General features: G+C 45.0%; 1 protein-coding gene and 1 pseudogene across 1 annotated transcript; both read left to right on the top strand.

Moving 5' to 3' along the window:
* The first annotated feature begins 289 nt into the window (after nt 1-289).
* On the top strand, nt 290-4,610 carry LOC147020642 (uncharacterized). The gene is made up of 5 exons (XM_085896719.1): nt 290-1,044; nt 1,382-1,536; nt 1,732-2,633; nt 3,031-3,100; nt 4,090-4,610. The coding sequence occupies exons 1-3, from the start codon at nt 931-933 to the stop codon at nt 2,033-2,035; spliced, it is 573 nt and encodes a 190-aa protein (XP_085752845.1). The 5' UTR covers nt 290-930; the 3' UTR covers nt 2,036-2,633; nt 3,031-3,100; nt 4,090-4,610.
* Nucleotides 4,611-19,704: 15,094 nt separating this feature from the next.
* On the top strand, nt 19,705-22,550 carry LOC147020641 (thrombomodulin-like; annotated as a pseudogene).
* Nucleotides 22,551-27,383: the final 4,833 nt, after the last annotated feature.

Raw genomic sequence — 27,383 nt, 5'->3', positions numbered from 1 at the left:
AGGTGAAATTCACACAAAGTGAATGAGGTAAAGAAGAAAAACAGTCCACGAGACACCGATCAACAAGGTCAATTCCAATTGGATGTTCTCCACTGATGTGTCATCAACTCCCAACGGTCTCGGTGGGAGGAGCCTGTTCAGTGTTCAGCTCTCCAATTGGAGGTTGCAGAGTTTGAGGCGGAGCCCCAAAGGTTGTTGTAGAATCCTCTTCATCAACATCTGTGATCGTGAGATGAGTTCGCATTCCTCTTTTTTGCACAAATAAGCAAAGCGAGTGGAAAAACTCTTTTTGCCGACAAAACATCGGATCCATGGAATAGATAAATGTTGCTTCAAGTATTCGGAGATGTGTTATACTTCGTCCTCATCTCAATATCTTGAATGCATCTCATCTCAATATCTCAAATAGGTGTCTAGTGGACTGTTTTTCTTCTTTACCTCATTCACTTTGTGTGAATTTCACCTGGAGAGAGCACAACGGCAATGTTTGTGGTTTTCTTTTTAGTCTGTTTTATGGCAATGTCCTTCAAATGGTTCTGTTTATGTCTATATTAAAGTTTTATAGTTACAATCATCTTTTTAATCAATGAGTCATTGTATCAGAATGATGGAGCACATACAGATAGAATGAGTGATTAATTTATATTGCAAGTACAGTACTGCACAATAAAACCGCATATTAAGAGTTTAAGAACGAATGCTTCACTGTGAAGGGATAAAACGACTTTCAGGCCACCCTGTACACAAATATTACATACCATTATATAATTACATATTATACATGGGATGACGACACAATGAAAACTGAAATGGGTTTGTTTAGTGACGAACGCGGTTACCATGACAACAATGCTTGCAGCGTCACAAAGACCATCGTCGGGATGCATTGTGTGTTTACATTAAGACCATTCCGCCGCATTCGCTGCTACGATGTGGACGTACCTTGTTGTGCTCTTGAGTTTTTTCGAAGAATTTCAAGAAGATATGTTTCCGGCACACCTGCAAGTGCGTCCTGGAGTGTGGACGATAAGGAAGTCTTTCCAGGTAAATGGGAAACGTAGACAAAGACCATCGCTGATTGATAGAGGGTAAAGGGTTAAAGATCCCATTGATTGGTATGAAAATGAAGTTATAGGAAGGGAGCAGATTGTGATATTAAATAAATAATGACGGTTTGATGACGGTGTGAATTTACATCTCGTTACAAGGAAACCACACCTGTTCTGGAATGCTCGATCGAATTGGTGGGCCTTGGGTCAGAACGTCAGGTTTCAACTTCAGTTTGAAAGGATCCCATTTACGGATTGTGATGAAGGATATTGATTCCTGTTTTCATTGAAATCACATTAATTTATTAAACTTGTTATTTCCGTGTCCACAGATCTTTGGCGAAGGTTCTGTTGTCGGCCCGATGGACGTTGGAGACCTCATGTCGCTGTGGGAGAGATTTGAACATGCTGTCGGGATCATCTCCATGGTGACACTTATCATCAACTTGCTTTGGGCGATATACTTATGGAGGAACAAACGGCTTCGGTAAACCTCTTCACAAGTCTTCATTTTATGATTGATCTTCAGATTAAGAACGGCAAACTATGATCCCGATGGACCTCTCGACTGATGAATATGTTGTTATTGGAGTTTGTATACCTGGTGGTACTCTGATACATTTGCACGATGCAGAGAAATGTTCTCTCAAACGAAGTTCTGGTGATTCTTGTGTGTTCACAGAAAGGACAAGAAAGTGGATGGAGAAGATGAGGCTGATGGGGAGGATGAGGATGTGGAAGATCATGATGACGACGATGACGAATGTGACTGTGAGGATGGAGACGACGAATGTGATTGTGACGATGACGATGACGATGACGGATGTGATTGTGACGACAATGACGGATGTGATTGTGACGATGACGATGACGAAGGTGTTTGTTCCGATGACGATGACACATGCGATTGTGACGATGACGATGACGGATGTCATTGTGAGGATGGAGACGACGAATGTGATTGGTCCGATGATGATTCTCATTGAGGACAAGGGACACCAGGTTCGCAAGGGAGAAGGGGGGGAGGCTTTATTTTGTGTTGTCCAACTTCCAGGAGTTTGATTTCATTTTCGTGATAGTTTTTCCAAGTAGTTTTCGATTAGATAAGGTTACTAGCACAGTGTGCCCACCCTCTGGGTGGGTAGAGTTTGCACATCACCTGCTGAAAAGAGAAGTCTGTGTTGCAAAAAGACTATTTTGATGTTTGATTGGTTTGTGTTTAAAGGGTTCTAAAGGGGTTGAAGCAGTTCAAAGGGTGTAAAGGTTGTACAGGATAGAAATGGGTCTATGGGGTCTCAACGGGTCTAAATGATCTGCGGGTATATATGTCGAAGGGGTTAAAGGATTTACGGGAGTATAAAGGGTCATACGGGGTCTGAAGGTCTTAAGTGTCAACAGGGTCGAAATGAGCAACAGCAACAACAGAAGCAGCACGGTGTTGAGGGGCTGCAGGAATAGCAGAGCCTTCATTGTGATCACAGGCTGCAACAGCAACAGAAACAACATGTTACTGAAGGGCTGGACCAGCAACAACAGAAGCAGCACGGTGTTGAGGGGTCATACTACATGCAGGACCTTCAACAGGTGAGCACTCTTCAATACTTTACGGCAGTTGGGGTGACCACACTGGGTGCAAACACAGCAAACCCCAAGATCGTGTTGCGAAGCTGAAATACATTTTGCCACTTGTTCTTTTTTCGACATTGCGGTTTATACTTCCTTCTTTGAAGAAGAATGTTCTTAATTGTGGAGATAATTGTAATTATTATTTTGGTGGGAAGGTAACTTATTGACATGGTCATCGCCACGCAGGATAAATCACAAGAAGTTTAACTCCCCTCGATTGGATTATTCATCTTTTCGTTGTTACCTGTTCCATCAGTGCATTACTTTCTGTGCCCTTTCCTGAACAAGTTATCAAACTGATGAAGATATCAGTGTGTTTAATGTTTTATGTTTTTCTTGTTTTTTTTTTCCAAAGGCCCCTCCAGAAGAGGTGCTCGTTAACTCCCCTCCACCCTCTCGAATGAAACCATCCTACCCGTTGGAATGTAAGTTGCCAAAATTCTTGCTTTACATTACAAATGATTTCAAACTTTGTATAAACTAAATGTTCTTCACCCCTATCATGTCCCATTCTGTCTGTGTCTCAGAAGCGTTGGGAACAAACGAATGTTTTGCTGCACTTTCAGCCAGACAAGCACCAAACAGATTATCCAATTCGTGAAAGTCTGGCACGAGTGTTAATGTAACCGTATACAAGTCGGTGTGTACAACTGGATGATCATTAAAATTAACGAGATGACCCATGATGATCATTGGGTTCCCATTGTGACAGCGGTTGATGAAAAAATCATTTCAAGAAAAATAAAAGATAGCTCCATCGAACTATACCGCTGAGGTTGTTTGTATTGATCAAATTCTCCGGAAGAGTACTTGACTGAATCGGGAATTGATTTGTTATTTTTTTTGTTGCCCGATTTGAACGAAACTTGATACTGCACACCGCAGGAGAATGGTGAGTAAGGTGGCCCTAAAAAATTTGAGCTATCTTGTACCGTTTTGGCTGTATTTCGGGAACATACATATATAAATATATGTAAACATACAAGATGAGAGTTTCAGTAATATATAGATTAAATCGATGAATGTTGGTCGTTAAATCGAAGCAGGTCGGATGTCACGTGGCAATTTTCCAGCTTCTTCCTCACTTCATCTGCCGTGACCAAGGCGAGTGGATTCTCGCCGAAACGTCTCCTTCACCAACGAGTAGGAAGTCCAGCTTTTTCAATGATAAACTTTCACTGTATTCAAATTAATTGTTTGAAAAACTTTAATTAAAACCCAGTGGGACTTTGTGATGAAGAAAATCAAGATGTGAAATTGAAGGCAAAAGAAAAGGAAAATTGAACTGAGATGCAGAAAGCAATGGAGAGAGTACAGTGTTTCCAGGATTGTGTCGGAAGGCATGATAATGATGAAGATTATGATGACGGTGATGTTGAGTGGTTTTCACTTCCTTTTGCTGATATGTTTGCAGAGACCCACAAAACGAGTTCCACCTTGACCCAGCATATGAGTTCTACCTTAATGACCCACAAAACGAGTTCTACCTTGATGACCCACAAAACGAGTTCTACCTTGATGACCCACAAAACGAGTTCCACCTTGATGACCCACAAAACGAGTTCTACCTTGATGACCCACAAAATTCGGGAAAATGAGGAAAAGAGTTTTGCCTTGATGGCTCAAAATGAGAGACCTACCTTTGGAGACTCGAAAAGTGGTTTCTATCTTGGAGACCTTTGGAGTTCCCAACCTTCCTATCCTTGTCGTTCTTGGTTGGATGGTGCATGATGAGTGGTAAGTTCAGGTGATTAATAATTATTAATGAAATTATATATTATTTAATTCGATATTTGACATGTAATGTATTTATTTATTCTTTTTCAGAAATATCAAGAGAGTGCTGGGAAGACCTGAGATTTCTTGAGACAAATTTACAATATATCTCCTCCTTTCCACTTCTTCAAACTTGAAAGAACTGAAACTTCATTCTTAAGACAGAACCGGAAGAAAAGAAAATTAAAAAAACTTTGAGTTGAAAGACCGCATTGACCGTGTACTGTTATTGAACGACTTGAAAAAAAATTATTAAACTTTAAAAAAAGAATCATTCGTTGAGTTGTTTAAAAAAAAAATTGTGCAAAAATGATTTATGATCTTGGGATTAGAGTTGGGTTTGGGGTGTAAAGGTTAGGGTTGGGATTGGGTTTGGGGTGTGAGGATTAGGGTTTGGGTTTTAATGTTAGGGTTAGTGTTGGGTTTGGGGTGTTCGGGCTTGGGTTTGGGTTGTTAGGGTTTAGGTTAGGGGTGTTAGGGTTTGGGTTTTAATATGAGGGTTCGGGTTGGGTTTGGGGTGTTAGTGTTTGGGTTTGGGCTGTTAGGGTTTGGGTTTGGGGTGTTATGGTTTGGGTTTGGGTTGTTAGGGTTTGGGTTTGGGGTGTTAGGGTTTGGGTTTTAATATGAGGGTTAGGGATGGGTTTGAGGTGTTCGTGTTTGGGTTTGGGCTGTTAGGGTTTGGGTTTCGATGTAAGGTGAGGGATGGGCTTCATTTTCTTATTTTATTGTGAGTTTTGTCTTTTGTAATTCCTGTGAATAATATAAAGCTAAAATCTCTTCTCCTTTAAAACATATCGACAGAGGTCTGCAAAAGTATTCACCCGCTACCAATAATTCCACATTTAAAAGAATTACGAATAATGCAGAAACAATTTTTCCAAATGAACTTTGTATTCATAACTGAAAATATCAAACTAAATACTGTTATGAGTCCATCGGTCAATGTAAAAAAATTAAATCTTGTCATATTTTTGTATATAATCTTGGCAAATGCATTTGCATTCCCCTAAATAGTATTTAGGACATAAAAAAAACATGTTGCCAGTTTTTCTATTTGGTCCCGGGGTGATTTCTGAGCAAAAGTATGAAAAAAAATTTTAGTTGCCATAAAAATATTTTTAAATTTTTGGGGAGCCAGACTTTTTGCAAATGCATTTAAATGCATTTCAATTCATCCAAATTATCTTGTAAAATACGAAAACAAATATTGCCAATTTTTTGTTAAGGTATTTTGTGCCCTCAGAGTCAAAATATGGTTAGATTGTTTAAAAATTTAATAATACAAAATACTACACTAATTCTATGAACAAGTGATATTTTATGATCTTAGGTAACATACTGGGCTGCAGTTGTGGATCTAGGAAATTTCAAGGGGCGGGGGGGGGGGCTTCGAGCCCGACTCACGAGTGCCGAAGGCATGAAGTCCGTGAGGGAGGTCTGGGGATCCTCCCCCAGAAAATTTTGAAAAATAGGCACCCGAAAATTCGTTTCTGAGGCTTGCTTGAGGCTCAGCAGAATGTCTAGCAAAGCTGGAGTGTATATGTGAGAAAATTTGGCATTTTTTTGGTCTGTGGGGCAGGGCCTGTGGGGGGGGGGGGTCGTGCTTTGGTCGTACTCTTCGACTCTACTCAAGTTCTGTCTCACAGGCCCTGAGCTGGCACGCCTCTCTGCAGAGACCGAAAGACTGGCTGCACTATCCAACAGTGTTAGAGCACATCAACACCACTGCCTCTCCCAGGCCAAAGTTCGTCGCCAGGAACGAGCTATTGCACAGCTGAAGACGGTGCCAGCACAATGCAACATCTTCATGGGGTCCAGTACTGAGCCTGATCCCCAGGCCATGACCAGCCGCATGTTCAAGCTCCTATCAAAGGAGATACTACCCAACAATGCCAAAGAGTTTGCATACACAAACCGGGTGTTGATGAAACCAGATGGATCGATCCACCCAACAACTGACAAAAGCACAGTAATCCTGTCAACAGAGCAGGTTGGCATGGGTGCCTATCTGAGATTCGTCAAAGAACGTCTGACTGGCAATGAAAATCTATGGTCCAAGATGACAAAGGTCAAACTGCTGTCTTGGAGTGCATCTGCAAAAGAGATCAAACTGAATGCTGGCTCCGAAGCTGATACTGAAGGCAACATCATCACTCTTTGCCAGGATGCTGGTGATAGCGCGGTCATCAAGAGAAGACATTGATTTGGAAGCAGTGATTGGCACTCACGAGTTTGCATACACAAACCGGGTGTTGATGAAACCAGATGGATCGATCCACCCAACAACTGACAAAAGCACAGTAATCCACCTGCTGGACCGAAGAGAAGGGGTGCCGTCTCATAGTCGATGGAATGGCAGTCTTGCAGGAGTTGATGGCGGTCAAGAACTTCAATAACTGCAGTGACCTTGGCACATCATATGTCAAGATCATCGACTCAAAAGCTCGAGGCTATGACCAAGTGAGGGTTATCTTTGATAACTATACCAAAGTATCTTCACTGAAGGAAGGCACAAGAGAACAGCGCAGAGGCAAGTCAAAGGGAATCCGATCCAACATAGTACAAGATTCAACTTGCATCAGAGACAAAGGTACTTTTCTCGCAAGCAACGACACAAAGGATTCACTCACTCTGTACCTGGCTCAAAAACTCATCGACATGAGTCCTGCTGGGAACCTGGTGACCGTGGCATGCAGTGGTGTCGTGACAAACTCCGACTGCCCTGTCTCTACAGGTGTGAGCACACATGAAGAGGCAGACACTCTCATTATTCTACATGCAGTGGAAGTTGCAGAAACAGGACTCAGTCCACCTATACTCCCAAGACACTGATGTCCTACTCCTGGCTCTTCGCAAGGTGCCACAACTGGGCATCGAACCAGCAGTAATCATGGGCACCAGGGAGTGCCGTCACAAAGTCATGCTGAAACCAATCTGTGACCAACTTGGTCCAGATAAAGCATCTGCTTTAATCAACTGGCACGCACTGACCGGTGCAATACAACTGGACACATACAAGGAAAGGGCAAAAAGGGATTCTTCACAGAATTCCTTGCATCAAGCCCCATGGTACTTGCTGCACTGGCTGGGCTTGGAGAAGGAGCAGAACCGTCCGCTGAAGTGGTCAAGTGCTGTGAAGAGTTGTTGTGCGCACTATTCTGTCCTAGACGACTCCACATCACCCAGGCGAAGGACCTCAGGTGGCACCTCTTCAAACTACTGAAGCCTGAACAAGGAGTGGACAAACTACCACCTACCCATGGTGCTTGGTTGGAGCATATCAGGCGAGCACATGTCCAGGTGAGTGTTTGGTCACAGGACCTTGTCCTAGACCCAGTCATCCCCAACCCTCTGGAGCTTGGATGGCAGCAGCAAGATGGTCGACTGTTGCCAGTGCTGACCGAGGAAGCACCAGCTCCAGATGCAGTTTTGCAGCTGACGCGATGCAGCTGTGCATCCACAGCCAGGACATGCTCAGGCAGGTGCTCTTGCAGACACCACAATCTTGTCTGCACCGAACTCTGCCACTGAGCGGGAGATGAGGACAAATGTCACAACTCACAACCCACTGGAATTGGACAAGATGAGGAAGAGGAGTAACGTAAGGAGCAAGGACTCAGGTTTAAATATATGTGGTTTGAAGTGGGACACATTGGTTCACAATAGGAGTGACTGATGTTTGCAAAATTCTGAATGCGACACTTTGTCCATTGGAAATTCAAATGCTCTTTTTTTTGAGACTCCATGTGCTGGTACTTGTAGTGAAGAATTATACATTAATAACATTTAACTGCACAATATTCACACACAGGGACTCATGACTATATGGAAACACACTCTCATCGTGGATTGGATCATCCTGATCATTTTAAGGGGTCACACGGTATACTTACTAAAGAAACTAAATTTTTGGTCAAACATTATCGCATTTTTCACACCAAAGTTTATTTTGTACCAAAAATGACCCTGGGATCACACAGAAAAACTGGCAACAACATTTTTTTTCTGATCAGTGATGTATTTAGATGGAATTAAACACAGTTGCCAAGATTCTATGTGAAAATTTGTTTGTTTTTTTACATTGACCGACGGACTATATAGCTGGAGGAGGTTACATGTCAGGAATGCCTGCAAAAAACATGTACAAATCATAATTCACTGGTTCCGAAAGCATTCACCCCTTACATCAGTACTTGGTGGAAACACCTTTTACAGCAATGACTGCTATGAGTGTTTTTGTGTCGGTCTCCACCAGCTTTGCACAGTGAGCTGGTGACATCTTTGGCCATTCTTCAAGTGAAAATTGCTCTCGTTCTGCCAAGTTTGATGGGGATCGTCGATGGACTGCAATCTTCAAGTCTCGCCATTAATGTTCAATCGGGTTCAAGTCAGGACTTTGCCTGGGCCACTCAAGAACATTAATTTTTTTTCTTATTCAACCACTCCAGTGTGGCTTTATCTGTGTTCTTCAGATTATTATCCTGCTGAAATGTGAATCTCATACCCAATTTCAGATTCATGGCTGACTCAAGCAGGTTTTCATCGAGGATTCTCCTGTACTTTGCACCGTCCATTGTTCCTTCTGTCCTGACAAGCTTGCCAATCCCTGATGATTAAAAGCAACCCCATAGCATGATGCTGCCCCAACCATGCTGGACAGTCGGGATGGTGTTAACTGTGTCATGTGAATTGTTTGTCTTGCGCAAAGATGTACTGCTTTGAATTTAGACCAAAATTTTAAATTTATGTCTCGTCTGACCATGAAACCTTTCTCCACATGCCGACAGGATCATGAAGATGCTTTTTCACAAATTCCAGAAGAGCTTTTAGATGCATCTTTTTCAATCATGGCTTCTTTCTTATCACCTGTCGATAGAGGCCAGTCTTGTGAAGGGAACGAGATGTTGTTAATTGATAAACACTGACTCCCATCTCGGATATAGATCCTTGCCAATCTTTCAAAGTCATTGTTGGATTTACAGTGACATCACGAACCAGTTTCCTGCTTTCCCAGCTGCTGAGTTCGGATGGGCGACCTGATATGGGTGGAGTCTGAGTAGTATGATACGTCTTTCACTTCTTAATGATGGAGTTCACTGTACTCAGAGGGATAATGAGTGACTGAAATCTTCATATAACCCTCTCCTGAACAGTGCTTCTCCACCACTTTATGTCTAACTTATTTGGAAAGCTCCTTGGTCGTCACGCTTGCCTTGTTGGCAGACAAAGTGAGTTGCACCTTAAAACTCCTTAGATAAGTTAGGGAGATTCAGTGACCTAAAATTTATGTCCTCTTCAAATTTCAAGCTAATCGAATGTAAATTGCGCATTTTAGTAATCTCACCTCAGTTGTTGACCTTTGACCTATGTTGATCTTTTGAGCTCAAAAACAATACGCTTCTTCCTTATGACAAACTCTACCATGAGGTGAAGTTTCGTGAAGATCGGTTTAAAGTTGCGACCTGCAGGCAATAAACACACAGACAGAGACAGAATAACAAAATCGACGAACCAATATTCTGGAAAAATCTTCATTTTAGCAAGTAACAGACAGAATAACACACGTGACCAACCAATGGACTTGAAAATGATCGATTTTCGCAAATAATCATTCAAAGAGTAACAATGTTGACTGACCCGTATACTGTCGTAATTGAAAAATGTTCGATTTCGCAAGCGAAGAACACCGATCCGTGAATTATCGCAAAGTTGTATGTACAAGAATGTATAATGAATTAGGATGAAAAAATAATATTATTGATAAAGAGTAAATTGTGCGAGTTCACTTACAAGGAACTTCGACACAGGAGGCTATCAGGTCTTGTTTGAACCACCCTTCCTCGACCCTCCCTGGCCTGCTCTTTCTGCCATGGTTGTGTAGACCAGGAGTAGATATAACCACCATATTTTCAGCAAACACGACTGTTTGTTTTTTACATGAGGATGAAACGCACCAATGGAATCCTCGTTATTCTCCAACAAGGAAACATTCTGTGGAACAACCTGATGAACCTGCAACGAGTCACGTTTCTCACTGGGTTTCCTCTACCTTGTGCACGTTTCATCACAACCCGTTCACTTCGCTCATTTATTTGGAAGATCTCTGCTCTGAATCCTGACAAGACAGTTGACTGGGTAGTTGAAAGGTATCAGTTCACCATTGTCGCAATTTGCCATCATCTAGTCTGGGTTCCATTCTCGACCCCGACCACAAACTGTCCGATTGGTGCTTTGTGGGTCCAGTGTTCCCTCATCGACCACTCCCTCCTCCCGTCCGATGGATTGCCGCTTGGCCCGTCATGCTGTGTCTGTTTGTGGTGAGGATGTTGAGGTCGTGGAGAGATTCACTTACCTTGGCAGTGATATTCATGTCTCTGCTGGCTGCGAGTCAGAGGTCAATAGACGTCTGGGTCGGGCCTGGGGAGTCATGGATTCACTGGATCATGGGGTGTGGCACTGCCGGTACCTGTGTGGGAGGACGAAAGTCCGAGTCTTCAGGTCCTTGGTACTTCCAGTCTTGCTCTATGGGTGCGAGACTTGGACTCTGACCAAGGATCTGAGACGGAGACTTAATTCCTTTGGTACCAGGTCTCTTCGGAGAATCCTTGGCTATCGCTGGTCGGATTTTGTGTCCAACGAGCTGTTGCTGAGAGAGACTCGGATGTAATTTGTTACCTGCATAGTCCGTGAGCGTCAGTTGCGGCTGTATGGACATGTGGCTCGTTTTCCTGACGCTGATCCTGCTCACCAGATTCTCTCAGCGAGGGAGTCTCATGAGTGGAGGAGGCCAGTGGGCCGACCACGTGCCTCATGGTTGCAGCAGGTTGACCATCATCTCAAGGAGATGGGGATGGGCCTGGCATCTGCCTGGGGGATGGCCAGACGGAGGCCCCTGGAGTACCGGCGGAAAGTGGACGCAGCGACGCGCTGTTCTGGCACATGCTCCCATACCTGACCTGACCGTCATGCCTGTGCTTTATCAACACCGCATTTATTACCCCGTGTGAAAAGTGAAAAGCGAGGTGAAGCAATTGGTTCACTTTGTCTGTCCGTCTGTGTCCAGACGTCAGTCTATGGATCGAATTTTTTTTTGTAACATTAATCGGAACACGAACCTGCAAGTTCAGCAGCATTTTTTGGCTCTGAATTTATCAAAAGGTACAGAATGTCATCCCAAACGCGCATGAGTAAAATAATATTTGTACTCTGTCTGTCTGGCAGTCAAACAAAATTTAAAATCCTTCCAAACAGGAAAGTTGCTGTTTTTTAAGGACGTCATAAAGGACACAAACAACGGGCATTTGGTAAATGACACTCCATCAAAGTTTTTTTTTTTTTTCTCCAACCTTTAAAACTTTTATTATATTTCAATTCGAATTATATACTTGAACACGAGGAGACCCGGAGCCCAGAATGTTTGTTGATGTAAAAAGCGCCACAACATCATCAAAATGAATTGCTGTCGGGTCTGGGCCGTGGCTTTGTAGCCCAAATCACTGGATTATATTGACGCCATTACTGAGAATCCTATTTTCGTCAATACCTGCATAACTGTATATGGTATGATCACAAATAAGGTGTCTATACCCATGTTTTCATGGTCAATTATCCTGAAGAAAACATATGTAATGCTAGAAAATGTGTAGTTCACCCTGAAATGTACATACTGGTGTTGGCTTTTCGACGAATAATGGTGTCTCTTTAATTATTTCCTCCTTTTCTTGACTGCAGGTCACGGCGAATGACGGCTACATTTGCATCATTTGTAAGGAGATGGAAGAGGAGAAACCTGGCTTGAAGTCTTTCATTCCAGAGATATGGGCAACGGCAAAGGATGCCGACAGATGCTGAATGACACTTCAAAACGATCATTTCTTCAGCACGTCGGAAGAGATCAGGAAGACTGAGCGACCAGAAAACAAATATTATGACTCAAAATGTGTCAGTCATTTCTGTGATGTTAAAGGATGATCATCAGCTGACAAAGGACTGTCTGAACGTCCACCCTGCAAGACGACTCGGTCAAGTAGTGATCATCCTTCTACCAACAAGAGAGGTGTTCTTGGACAGAAATGCCTTTTTTTGTGGAAGGAAGAGGATGTCGCAGAAAAATGAACCCCTGAGACAATGTCTGACAACAGATGGGTGCCAGTCATTTGTCCGTGCTGCAAAGAAAAAGTGTGATTCCAGGATCCTTGGACTTGGAGACTATCTGATTGCGAAGGAGGCAAAGTAGCACAACACTTGTCGGCTATGAGGATGAGAAACAGCAAACATCCAATCGGAAGAAGCATGGTGAAGCCTTCCAAACATCGTCGCTCTTAATTGACAATTAACTCATCAAGAAGAAAGAAACCCATGTTGGCAACCGTTCTTTTAAATTTGTACAAAGAAGAGTTTTTTGCTCTCGGAGGAACCCAGGATGACGTTAACAAATACTCTGTGCAGTCTCATGTCTAAGGTGAAGGATCAATTTAAAGACATCCTCATAGACAAACAAGCAAATAAATCTGGGAATGTTGTGTTCCCTTCCTCAATGACGTCTGCAAAAGCATTTGCTTTGTTGAACGAGTCCAATGACAAGGCTGAAGAAATCAGATATGCTGCTATGGTATTGCGCACAGAAATTCTTGCAATGTCCTCATCAAATATCCAGTCACCCACTTTGGTTCACACTTTGAAGGAGAACGTCCCAAACATCACCCATCTGATGCTCCTGTTCTTCCATATCCTCGTCGGTGGCATGCAACCACAATTGGCACATGCCAGGGATGCTATTGAGAGAAAAGCAGTGGCCAGTGCATCGGATGCTGTGTTCAAATGTACCAGAGGAGCAATTCGTTCTTGGAAGCATCAATTACTTGGGCTAGGGCTGGGTACATTGACCAGTTCAAAATAATTGCTGACCATCCTGAACCGCCTTGGCCATTGTATCAGCTATGATGAAGTGAAGTGGCTTGAGCCTGAGATCGCCTACACATGCTCTCATGGTGAACGTGAAACCCCTGCTTACCTTTATCTGTGCAATGACTTAGGAACAGGTAAGACATAGCATAGCGACTTAGGAACTGAAAGGACGGAAGGGATTAACATCATCCTAGACTATGGATCTGGCAACCGCCGGAGGTACTTTGATGTCTCGAAATTGGCTGCCATTCTTGAGGAGAAACAATCCGGGATCACTGAAACACTAAGAGGCTTTCATGCCCTGACGGGTTGTCACTTCACATCATGCTTCTTCAGAAAAGGAAAGGTGAGGCCCTTGACGCTGCTGGAGGCAGAACCAGATCATGTCATGGCACTGCAATCTCTCACTACAGAGGAAGTGGACATTCCAGGTGTCACCTCCTTTGTCTGCTCGCTGTACACATTCCAAACATCCAATATCAATGATGCAAGACGCAAAGCTTTTGTTTGCATGAGTGGTGCATGAGAGAAGGAACCCTGGGCCAGAATAAAGCAGATAAACCGCTTCTCTTCCATCATGCACCAAAACACTTGACAATCGAATCAAATGAGCGCAGTATGTGGCAAGAATGTGGAAGAGGGCTGATCAGACTGATCCCACTGGTGAGGTGAGTCCCACAGACGATGGATGGAAGTCTACTCGAAACTGCTTGCAACCAGATTGGTACCCAGGAAGTTCACTCCCAGAGTCCCTCACACAGTGCATCAACAGATGATGGAGACAGCACGGGAGCTACTGTATGTCCACAGATGATGAGGAGTCCACAGACATGATTAACTACACACTTTTCAGCAATGAAACTTTTACAATTGGAATCATTGACCATGAAAACAGTTATGCAGATATTGACGAAAATAGGATTTTCAGTAATGGCACCAATAATCCAGTGATTTGGGGTGCAAAGCTACGTCCCAGACCCGGCAGCAATTCATTTTTATGATGTTGGGGGGAGTGTCCCATCAAAGCATGAGGTCCACAGTTGTGGTGCTTTTTACATGAATGAATCTTCTGGACTCTATCGAACACAAATCGCCTTTTTGGCACCATAAAAACCCTTCCTGTTCGCAGTACTTGGACAAAATATTCACGCTGTCTCACGCCTTGAGGACAGAGTAACTGTGAGATTCAGCATTCAGACAGATATGGCGGTGTCTTGCGCTGTTTGTTTAGGGCAAACACCAATGACAGATATGAAATAATTTTTTGATGTTAAGTGTTTGTGAAATCCTCAGGTTTCATTAATCATAAACTAAGTCCTCCATGTGACCACCCCTCTGTCCTATGCATGTTCTGATACGCAGTGACAGGTTATGCATCACTTCCTGACAGGTGTCTTTGCGCAACTCCTGAGATGATCTTGAATAACTGCATCTTTCGAGTCATCCATTGTGGTTGGTTTCAAATGAAAAACTTTTCCTTTGATGATTTCCCCATAAAGAAAATAATCCGGCGGTGACAAGTCAGGGATCTGGGAACCTTGGGAATTCACTTCTGTGACTGATCCAATAAGGCGATTAAGAATTTTTTTTCTCTCTAAGCCAAGAGAAACATTCATTACAGGTTTGGGATGTTGCTCCATCTTGTTGAGACCAAAGATTTTCATTATTTCTTACCCTGTTCCATTGGTGTCCTCAGCATGTGAGGATAATGATCCGATGTCACAGTTACTGCAGTTTCGGCATTAGGGTCTCCAAAAAAAACACAAGGACCGCAGATGAGTGACGAACTCGATCCACACCACAAAGTGATTTTCAGAGTAGAATGATTCTTCTGCACATTCTTGTGGCTTTACCAACTTCCAAAATGGACAATTCTGTTTATTCATCATCCCGTTCATGTAAATATGGCACTGATCAGGGAAAATTATATCATTGATTCTGACGTCTTCATTTCCTAGTGATTCAGAAAAGCAATTACAAAATCCATCTTGTCTTCTGTGGTCAGGTCAGGTCAGGTCAGGTGTGGGAGCATGCATCGCTGCGTCCAATTACCTGGAAATTTTTTTTAATCTTCTGTGATCATTTTCATTAATTGCCTGGAAAAGCCGGATTTCGTAAGGAAAGAGCCCAATTTCTTCCTTCGGTGTTCATCGCACTGATGCGAGACCGAGTCCTGTTTCAGCTGAGACCATCTTGTTGATTTGCCTGGACTTCTCTCCGTGCGATGCAGTACAGCTTCAATAGTCTCTGGACATGAGCACGAACACGCCGTCCTGAACAGCCCTTATTGGTGGTTTGTAATGAGCTGGTTATCTTTAATCTTTCACAATAATACCTTTATTGGTTTGTAAGCAGGTGCACCAGATGTTGGGAATCTTCTCGGAAATGTTCTCTGCACTCTTCAGTGACTTTTTTTTTCGATGTACCCTCTCAGACACCGATTCTTTTGATGGTCTGAACAAACTTTGGTTTCAAGCTTCTGTCCTGAAGCTCACCTGGATCAGGAGCAACAGTCACCGGGCTGCGTCCAGCAGGACACAGCGAGTCCCAAGTAGCGACACGGCTGCATACCTTCCAGTCCTGTCAATATCCATATACCCCTCTATCCATAGCATACTTTATATATTACCATACTAATGGCTGGCAAGATGGCCTAGCGATACACCCACTTGCTTCGAAGCTGTCTAACCTAGGTTTGAATCCCGACCGAACGAAGAATTGTCATCTCGGTGCTTCACAGGCAGGGCGATTCATCAATGTGTCCCTCAGATGGACACTAAACTGGCCGTCCCATTTGCCAGCTTTAGTCGGTGGATGTTAAAGGTCCCACAGTGTCCTTTGTGAAGAGTAAGTGAGTTATCACCGGCACCATTGCCAAGTTCCAGATTCCTAACCTGCAGGGTGCACTGCATCAGCAACACAGCTGCACTCCCAGTGACAATGCAACCAGAAGCCACGGGCTACATACAAAATGAATGAATGAATCTGACTGTACGATATGCTTTGTGAGTTGGTTTTCGAGTAGATTCATGCTCATGATATGCAATCCTTTCTCTCCTGCAAATGCAGCCAGCACTTTGACAGGAGTGGTCACTGCAACAAAAAGAGACGGACAGGTTGGTTTGTGTATGTCTCACTGCCCCCAGCTCGTGAACAACTTTCTGCCTTGTTACAGTCACACATAAGGATAGGCTATTCAGGAATCTTCATTCCAACAGATTATTCAGGATAAAACCTCGGCCAGAACTGGTGAACGTGTTCACCATTACACTTTTCTAGCTGCAGCTATCTCACTTGCGCAGCAGACTTGCTGGTGGTGGTGGTCGTATGGCAGCTTAGCTGCCGGGGTAGCTATCATTTCTTGAAGCGCAACTGTGTCGTTGATGCAGTGCCCCTCTACCAGTACACACACTGGAACTGGTACTCATTTCGACGACCTCTGAAGGATGACAGGCTGAGTCAACCCCCCCGGTGTATTAATTCAGCGGTGGACGGGGCTTGAACTCGGGACCCGAGGATCCCAAGCCGCCACCCGAACCACTGAACCAACACCAGGCTTAGACTTGCTGTATTTTTGTGGCAGATATTTATCTCCCCAACCGAAGGTATGCGGTTATATTTTCTTCCCTGTCTGTTTGCTCCTTGGTGAAAATATTTTTTGCCAAGTATGTTGGTCTGTTGCGTTTGTCTGTTTGTTTGTTTGTCTTTCACACGATTTTTGGACACAGTTTTCAAGCATTCGTTCTGAATTTTTTTTGGCCAGTGACCGACCAAGTACAGCAACACTTAATTTTGGTGAAGATCCGGATCCGATCCGAATCTGAGAATTTTTGAGTGATTCTTCACCATTGAAAGATTGGGCCAAAAACGATATATAGCACGATATCTCAAAAAAGTTGTGGATGGATTCACACGAAACTTGGTGGACAGGTTGGGAATGCCACGATGAAGAATTGATTCAATTTTTGTGAATATCCGAATCCAGATCCGGATATGAGAATTATTTAATTTTTCAACTGATTCTTCACCATTGAGAAACGGGGATAAAAACGAGATTCCATGACATCTCAAAAAGTTGTGCATGGATTCGGACGAAACTTGGTGGGCATGTTGGGTGTGTGACAAGGACGAAATGATTTGATTTTGATGAAGTTGCAAATCCAGATAGGAGGATTTTTTAATTTTTAAAATTGATTCTTCACCATTGATACGGCTGAAAAGGATATATAGGCCGATATCTCAAAAAGTTGTGCACAGATTCGGACGAAACTTGGTGGGCATGTTGGGTGTGTGACAAGGACGAACTGATTTGATTTTGATGAAGTTGGAAATGCAGATAGGAGGATTTTTTAATTTTTAAAATTGATTCTTCACCATTGAGAGATATGGCCGAAAAGGATATATAGCACGATATCTCAAAAAGTTGTGCACGGATTCGGACGAAACTTGGTGGGCATGTTGGGTGTGTGACAAGGACGAACTGATTTGATTTTGATGAAGTTGCAAATCCAGATAGGAGGATTTTTTAATTTTTAAAATTGATTCTTCACCATTGAGAGATATGGCCGAAAAGGATAAAAAGCACGATATCTCAAAAAGTTGTGCACGGATTCGGACGAAACTTGGTGGGCATGTTGGGTGTGTGACAAGGACGAACTGATTTGATTTTGATGAAGTTGCAAATCCAGATAGGAGGATTTTTTAATTTTTAAAATTGATTCTTCACCATTGAGAGATATGGCCGAAAAGGATATATAGCACGATATCTCAAAAAGTTGTGGATGGATTTGGACGAACCTTGGTGCATTGATGATTTGGGTAGGTGACAAGAACAATCCGATTTGACTTTTGTTCAGGTCCGAATTCAGATCTGGCCTATCAGTAGGATACAAAACGTAAACTGTTCAGCCTGATGGAGGTGCGCGCTCTGCTGATGGTCATTCTTGTTCCAAAGGGGTTTGCGAATCTGCTGAAACATCATATTTGCACACGCCACTGCCGCTTCCTCACTCTGCCCGTCTCATTATCTGGCCGTTCCCTGAACTCTCCCAACCCCATGATTGGTGAATTGTTATTGCTGACATGTTGAAATGGCCTTGTAAAAGACATCCTCGTCAGCGTATTAATCTCATACTTCTGTCTCAAATTGCTGCTAGTCCTGATCTTCGGACGGATTATTCCAGGAATCCCGGGACTTTCGGGCAGATTAATCAGGAGTTTTCGTTCAGAGGTTCAGACGGAGTCGACGTTCGACCTGCATCACCTAAAACATCCCACATTGCACGCATTAGGAGAATACACTTTTCACCTTTCGCAGTGTGACAGACAAGCCGAGGAGTGGCCGAACACTTGACGAGGAGACGGGCACACAGGTGTGCAGGTCGGGGCACGCGGGCAGGTGTTGCAGCATCAAATTTCCACAACGTTAATAAAGCAAATAATGAAACACAGCTCGGGGCTAACGAGACATCTGGACGACTCTGCAGACAAATTTGAGTGAACTTTTATAAAGCGCGTCGGACACAGATTCAATCACTTGGAAAACGACGAGAACCAGCTTTGACGTGTGTGATGCAAAGTGACGTCACAATGGCGTCTTTGTGACAGATGGCGATAAAAGCGGAGATTTTTCCAAGACGCTGGTCCTTGTCGCGAGGACGTTTACCAAACACAAACGAACGAAACTCATCACATTGACCAGTTGTGCATATATGGTTCGCTAAACGATGCGTCACACTCACCTCGAAGCCATCCAGCTGGGTTAGAATCCCGACCCAGCTAGAAACTGCCATCCTAGTGTTTCACATACAAGGCGATTCATTAATGTGTGATAGCCTGGGTTTGAATCTCGACCCAGCTAGAAACTGCCAGCCTGGTGTTTCATCGGCAAGGTGATTCATCAATGTGTGTGCCGTCCCTCTGATGGACGTGAAGCTTGTTGTCCCGTCCGTCGGAATTAGTCGGTGGATGTTAAAGATCCGACGGGTGTCCTTTGCAAAGAGTCGGCGAGCTATCGCCGGCAACCTGAACACTGCAAATCCCTGCCATAAATACTGCTGTGACGGCAATGGCAAACCACCTAGTGTAACTGTTGCCAAGAACCTACTTCAGCAGAACTGAACCTTCCTTTGGGGACAGAACACCAGATAACGAATACAATTTGTGTAGTGTGCAGGTGAGAAAGTGGTGGAACAATGTTGGTGCTTATATGAACAGGCACGACTCCCCCTGCGTGGGAAGGACATCCAAACAGGGGACACACACACACACACACACACACACACACACACACACACACACACACACACACACACTTTTAACTTGAGGGATGAGAGCCAGTGAGCCATAAGTAGGATTTCCTTGGCTCGGGGCGGGGACAGTTATTCTCCCAGTGGAGGGTGACCCTTGTATATGTAGGGCTTCTGGCAGCGTGGTTCCCACGATTGAGATATCGGCTTTGTAAAGTGGGTCGAGAGTTGGTGACAACGACATGATAATAACTTTTCTTCTCGGACTCGTCTCCCTGGGACGATCTTTCGGTCTTCCGGACATCATCGAGTCTCTCCGATGCAGCGAGTCCACGTGCTTTGGTGTCCGCTACAGCAACGACTTGATGATCAGTTTCCAACAGGCTCGTAACTATTGCTCGTCCACGGGCGGAAACCTGGCGAGCATCAGGAGTGACCTGGAGGCGCAGCTGGTGATCCGACTGATCGAGGACGCGGGGATCCAAGCGAAGAGGCGGGTCGCCTTCTGGATCGGTCTTCGGAAAGCCAGGGGTCAATGCACGGTGACGCACACGGCCTTGCGAGGGTACCGCTGGACAAGTGGAGAAGGGGACACGCCGTACGCCAACTGGGTCTCAAGTCCGGATCGTACGTGCACGAGGGTCACGTGCGTGAGCCTGGTGTACGCACACTCTGGCAAGCCGCCCAAGTGGAAAGGTCGCAACTGCCAGACGTCGCGGCTGGTCGGAACGCTGTGCGAGTACAAGTTCGAGGCGATGTGTGCCCCGATCGCCGTGGACGAACGTTTCAAGGTACGGGTGCACTACGCGTCGGTGCTGCCCGTGCAGGGTGACGGTTCCCGTGCCCTGATGCCCGGCACGGTCGCCAACGTGACCTGCCTGGACCTCCCACCGGGGCAGCCACGGAGCGCGGAGATCTCGTGTTCCCAGGATGTCGGGAATGCCCAGGAGGCCGACTGGACGTACTCGGACCTCCCGTGCCTGCAGAAGCGCTGCGAGCATGGTTACGAGCCGCACGGCGACGTCTGCCAGGACATCGACGAGTGCACGGAGGAGCCGTGCGAACACATCGGCTTCTGCTCCAACACCGCAGGCAGTTTCATTTGTGAATGTCTCGACGGGTACACCGTGGTGAACACGACTGGCTGTGCGGACGTGGACGAGTGCCAGTTCGATCCGTGCGACTTCAAGTGTCTCAACACAGATGGTAGCTTTGAGTGCCTGTGTTCGGGTGGCTACAAACAGCACAAGAACGGTCTTGAGTGTGAGGACATAGACGAGTGTGAGCGAGGAGATCACAACTGCGCGCATCAGTGCATCAACGTCGAGGGAAGCTACGAGTGCGCCTGCGACGAGGGCTACGAGCTCAGTGAAGACCAGCTGGCATGCGTGCTTACCCTCGACCCAGAGACGATTCAAGATCCCACGAAGAACAAAAATGGCGATCCGCCGACGTCCGATCCTTCGGTCGCAGGCGCCACAACCGAGTCAAGACCTCTGCACTCCACATCTCTTGCTCCATCGTCATCACCTCGTTTTCGTCCCGTCGCACCCTCTTCATCCCATGCCTCTGTAATCCCCACGCTGCCCACTGGTCCTTCGGCGATGGGAAACCACAACACGATGGCGCTGCTGATCGCTGCCCTCGTCCTGGCACCCTTGCTCGCCATCACGTGCGTCGTATGCGCCCTCGCGCTCTGCTGCACCCGGTCTTCAGCCAAGAAGGACGCGCGCGCCGATTGTCTGCGCAATGGAAACGACTATCTTCTGACGAACTGTTCGCAAAGTGGTCCGACCAAAGCGACGCTCGAAGGAAGTACGTCGAAGCAGTGCTCCGGAAGCTCAACGGAAGGGCACAACCCAAACGGGGTCTGAAGACCTTTACAATCCAGCACAAGCCGACTGCGCGTGATAACGGGGCACCGTCCGAGGAACTTTGCTGGTGCTTTCATCTCCACTGCTGGTGTGTACACACAAGAGATTTTGGTTGTTGTTTTCTTTATGCGAGCTTATCTCACTTGGAGCAAGCTATCTGTCCAACGTTCGAATCCATGTGCATTGGAATCCCAACAAATCCCCTCCGGATGATGTACGTCTACGGGTAGAGCTGCATTGTGAAAGGTGTTGCCCTTTTGAAGGGGACATTTATTGGCCTGGTGCCCTGTATACTTGTATTTTGACTAGTGACCGTAAAGGAGCTCAGGCCATTGCGTGCAGGTGTCCCAATTCCTATATCTGATATCTGGCCCCGTTGGATGTATTGAGGAACGGTGACCTATACTGGTAGTGTACTACTTCGTATTTTTGTAAAACAACTCCCGACTATTCCTCCTTGCGGGGTCTGCTGGGGAACGTAGGTTTTAGGGCCAAGTCCTTCACGTACCGGCTGGCCAGGCTTTCCTTTCCACTGAAAGTGGAAAGGAATTTGTACATTTGTTCAGGATGCTGGCGACAACATCTGGCGACAAGCAGGATGTCTTTTCAAAAGACACCGTGGGATCTTTAACGTCCACCAACCTCCGTCGGGTCCTCCAGCTTAACGTCCTTCCGAGGGACGGCGCACACATTGAGGAAACACCCTGCACTGAAAAACACCAGGATGACAGTTTATAGCTGGGTCGACACTTCAATGCAGGATAGACGGCTCAAAGACGAGTGTGCATACCTCCAATTGTCTGGTAGTCCTAATCTACACCGGGCAGTGCAGGTTTTGCAAAATGTCAGTTACAGTTACTGTATGAACATTGTTTGGTGAACTGTTACTTTTGGAGACCACTGGTAGTTTTTGAAGTGTTTTTGTTGGGTTTTTTTAAATAGTTGAGACCTCCATGTAAAGTTTTTATATGATACGTGCGTGCATGAGCTGTGTATATTACACATGAACTGTATTACCAAAGACACATCCTGTGTATTCATGCAGAAAGGAATACATTGTATGGCCTGTCGATGTGCATTTGTGCAAACTTTGTGTGCATGTCTTATTCAGTAAACTGCCCAATGGAATGTCCTGACCAATAGGGACTTTCGAAATGACGTATCCACCCCAGAATGCTCGGCGTGCATGCGCATAACTCCTTGGCAGCACTTGATTAGGGCATGTTTCCGTATATCATATGTGCGAGATAAGGATTGTGATGTAAAGTAGCTCATAAAGCTTCGAAAAGAAACTGAAAATACTTGGAAAAGCACCGAAGAGAAAGGAAATGTGACTGCACATCTCAGAGTTGGAGAACTTTCTCATTTTTCCTTAAAAGCCAACATATTGCAAGTTTCTGAACTACAAAATCCAGATGAAGTGGGACAGTGCAAGGTCGGAAGGATCATAAATGGGCATTTTCTAATGAAAACCCTCGACGGATTGCCAGGAGCGGATCCGGGGGGGGGGGGAGGGCGCTCACCCGACACGCACTCTCCCTAAACCTCTCGAAGGTGCACCCGACACGCGGCCGCCCTAAACCCCTTTGGGGCGCACCTGGCACGCACCTTCCCTAAACCCCTCCAGGGTGCACCTGATGCAAGACCTCCCAAAAACACTCGGAGTGCACCCAGTATGCATCCTCCCTAAATCCCCCAGGGGTGCACCTGACGCTCGGCCTCCCTGAGTCACTCCAGGCACACCAGGCACGAACCCTACCTAAACCCCTCGAAGGTGCACACGACATGTGGCCTCTCTAAACCCCTCGGAGGCACACCCAGCATGTACCCTCCGGAAACCCCTCTGGGGCACACCTGACACTCAGCCTCCGTAAACCCCTACAGGGTGCACATGACAATCGGCCTCCTGAAACCACTCAGGACACACCCGACACGCACCCTCCCTAAACCCCTTAAAAGCGCACACGACACGCACCCTCCCTAAAACCCATCAGGGGCACACCTGACACTCAGTCTCCCTAAACCCCTCCCGAAACCACTCGTGGCGCACCCGGCACGCACCCTCCCTAAACCACTCGGGGCACACCTGCACGAAGCCTCCCTAAACCACTCGGGGCACACCTGATCAGGGCCGGATTTAGGCATGGGCAAGCTGGGCAGTTGCCCAGGGGCCTCCACAACCAGGGGGCCTCCACATATTTCATGAAAAAAAAATTTAAGGAAAAATGTATTTGGGAGTGCCTGAATGGGAGTTGGTAGTTAGTGGAACAGATACAAGATATTCATCTTATCTCATATAGAAGTTCAGATTCTTTGTTCTTGAAAAATATACTTTATGGATGACTAAATATGTCTTGTCACCTTTTTCAGTATTCTAAGGTAGGGTGGGCCTCCACTACTGAAGGCTGCCCAGGGGCCACCACATGTATAAATCCGGCCCTGCACCTGACGCGAAGCCTCCCTAAACCACTCGGGGCACATCTGACACGAAGCCTTCCTAAACCACTCAGGGCACACCTGACACGAAGCCTCCCTAAACCACTCGAGGCACACCTGATGCGAAGCCTTCCTAAACCACTCAGGGCACATCTGACACGAAGCCTTCCTAAACCACTCAGGGCACATCTGACACGAAGCCTTCCTAAACCACTCGAGGCACACCTGGCACGAAGCCTCCCTAAACCACTCGAGGCACACCTGGCACGAAGCCTCCCTAAACCACTCGGGGCACACCTGATCAGGGCCGGATTTAGGCATGGGCAAGCTGGGCAGTTGCCCAGGGTCCTCCACAACCAGGGGGCCTCCACATATTTCATGAAAAAAAATTTTTTAAGGAAAAATGTATTTGTGAGTGCCTGAATGGGAGTTGGTCGTTAGTGGAACAGATACAAGATATTCATCTTATCTCATTCTCTATTTTATTTAGAAGTTCAGATTCTTTGTTCTTGAAAAATATACTTTATGGATGACTAAATATGTCTTGTCACCTTTTTCAGTATTCTAAGGTAGGGTGGGCCTCTACTACTGAAGGCTGCCCAGGGGCCACCACATGTATAAATCCGGCCCTGCACCTGACACGAAGCCTCCCGAAACCACTTGAGGCACATCTGACGCGAATCCTCCCTAAACCATTCGGGGCACATCTGACGCGAAGCCTCCCTAAACCACTCGAGGCACACCTGATGCGAAGCCTCCCTAAACCACTCGAGGCACACCTGACACGAAGCCTCCCTAAATCCCTCCCTCCCGTCCATGTAATGATCGTTTTTCACATGTAATGAGGTGTACATAACCAAAGATGCGGTCTCGGAATGTGGGAAAGGAAACCGTCTCCTGCAGTGAATTTGTCCAACAATTTACACTGTAAAGATCAAATATACAATAAAGTAGGGAAGCCTACCTCATATAGCATAATAGTGTTTCAAAAATTTTACACCTAAAATCTGCAAAGATTACATTGAAGAACTGCTTAAAGTTTTTAATTATGTTTCTGTTTTCAAAGTGTCCTAATATATTGTGCCAAAATCAGGGTCTGTTGGGTACGAACCATGATTGAAAAATCCAAATCCATTGGGACCAAACTCTGTACAGAGTTGGTGCTGCCGAGGCAGTCTCCTGGGCTAATGGGCACAATCCTGGACGGGTCACCACTCCAACACAGGATACTCGAATGGCTCAATCATCCCAGCAAGCTGGTACTCATTTTGCCAACCTTGGAAGAATGACAGGGTGAGTCAACCCCACCTGGTATTAATTATTAATTCAACATTTGAGTGGGATTTGAACTCAGGACGCTGAGATTCCACCCCCATCGAACCATGAAACCAACATCAGGCATAATTATAAAAAAAAAGAGATGGATATCAATTCGGTATTTTCGTTGTAGTTTCTGTTATTGTCATTTTAATTAACACAAAAAAATACACCACCACCAACCAAAACAACACCGCAACACGATATAGTTCTTCAAAAATGGTGAAAATTCAAAGCAGTGTTCACAGTTTTCTTTTTCAAAAAAAAGACATAATTAAAGGACCGTGATGTGCATGCAGAAATAAGGTAATAAATAATTAAACTGTTACAATTTGGTTTTGTAATTACAATAACTGGTCGAGACTTCTCAGTGTGCTGTAATTTAGGAATGATGGTTACGAGTGATGTCGGGTTGTTGGTATTTTTTGTTGGTTTGGTCCTTTTATGCATCGTGATTGTAAACTATCCATTGAACAAAGAGAGCACACTGAGTGTTGTAACATAATTTAACCACTGCTTTCTATACAAGGTTGCCTCTCCAACCTAAAATCCTACATCTGTGAGTGCTGTAACATAATTCAGCCAATCACAGCCGTGATCTAATCAGATTAAGCTGTTGCAAGGAATATATGTCTGCAATATGAAAGCTAAATGTTCAACGTTTTATGAAATATGGCATACATGTTTAACGTTTTTTTGAAATATCGCATACAAAAAAAAAGTACACGGACAGATGATCGGTCGGTCAGACAGACCTCATTTTAATGTCGCCGGTCTCCGACCCTGTCGGAGAGGCGGAGGACAAAAAGATTTGAATCGCACATTTCGCACGAGCAACGAGCAGAAGTGAGTCTCTGAAAACATGCACACATAGCGCATACGCAAAACGCCACGTTATCATCAAAATTTCTTTCTGAAAGTCCCGTATCGACGCGTCATCCCCTAAACGTTTGTCTGGTGCACACTTGGCTCTGCTATGGATGTACAAACCAACAAGTAAAGTGCAATATGACGCATTTGACGTCACAATCGAAGGGCGTGCTCAATTTGAGTGCACTCAGTTGCTCCGTTCATAATGTGATCAGTTTTTTACGCTAATTCTGTTTGAGTCAAGATGACAACTCGAGAGTTCATAGAATACCTTATCCCACACAATGTTGAGAAAAAGGACATGGGATGGGTTTTTTAAACTCTTGCTTTTCGTTTCCGAGCACGATCTATATTTCCTATAAGCCACCGTTTTGTCTGAATATCGATATTCCCCAATGGCTGAGATGGCGTAAAATGGCCAAATGTTTTTTGAAGTACTGCCAAATGGAAGGATTTTGAAAGTGAAAAAAGGCGATTTGTGTTCTCCAGTGTTCAAGTATATATAGAGTATGTAAATTCAATGGTAAAAAAATAATGATTTTAAAGGTTGGAGAAAAAAAAACGGCCATTGATGCAGCGTCTTTTACACCACCTTATTGTACGCGTTACATTAGTTATTTGTGCCTCTGGTGCTTGTGTCCTTTATGACGTCCTTAAAAACAGTAAGTTTCCTGTTTAGAATGATTTTCAGTTTTGTTTGATTGCTAGACAGGGAGAGAGTAAAGAAATTATCTTACTACTCTCTGTTGTTTGGGATGAGATTCCATACATTTTGACAAATTCAGAGGCAAAGTACTGCTAAACTGGAGGTTGGTGTTCCAATTCATGTTCTACATTGCTCAAAGTATAAAATCCAATTGAAATTAAGTAGTTCCTGGATCTTAAACCGACATTTGTCGACCGATAGACAGACAAAGTTAACCAATTGCATAACCCCGCTTTTCACTTCACGCGCGGGTTGGCAGCGGGTATTGGCGGTGGCGGTAAAGTCCATCAGGTTGATAAAGGAAGATTCTGAGAACCATTATGCTTGTAAGGATAACAAACTAAAGATGCTGCTATTGTTTTATGGAAAGTCCGACATTCTCTTAAATCTCATTCTTCCCTCCAAACCTTCAAGATACCTGTTCATCACCATCTCAAATCATCCCCAATCCAAAGCCATGGATCTTTATACCTTCGTTCATCCCACTCTCCCTGAAGTCCTCCTTCCAAATTTACAGTTTTTCCCACCTGAGAGTTTCCCTCTGTAGCCATCCTGTACCCCCATGCTTCCTTTC

This window comes from Eptatretus burgeri, chromosome 9 (genome assembly GCF_056783735.1).
Source record: "Eptatretus burgeri isolate ZD-2024b chromosome 9, Ebu_testis_v1, whole genome shotgun sequence".
Lineage (NCBI taxonomy): Eukaryota > Metazoa > Chordata > Myxini > Myxiniformes > Myxinidae > Eptatretus > Eptatretus burgeri.
The sequence above is the reverse complement of the archived record's forward strand: the minus strand, read 5'-3'. Positions and strand labels throughout refer to the sequence as shown.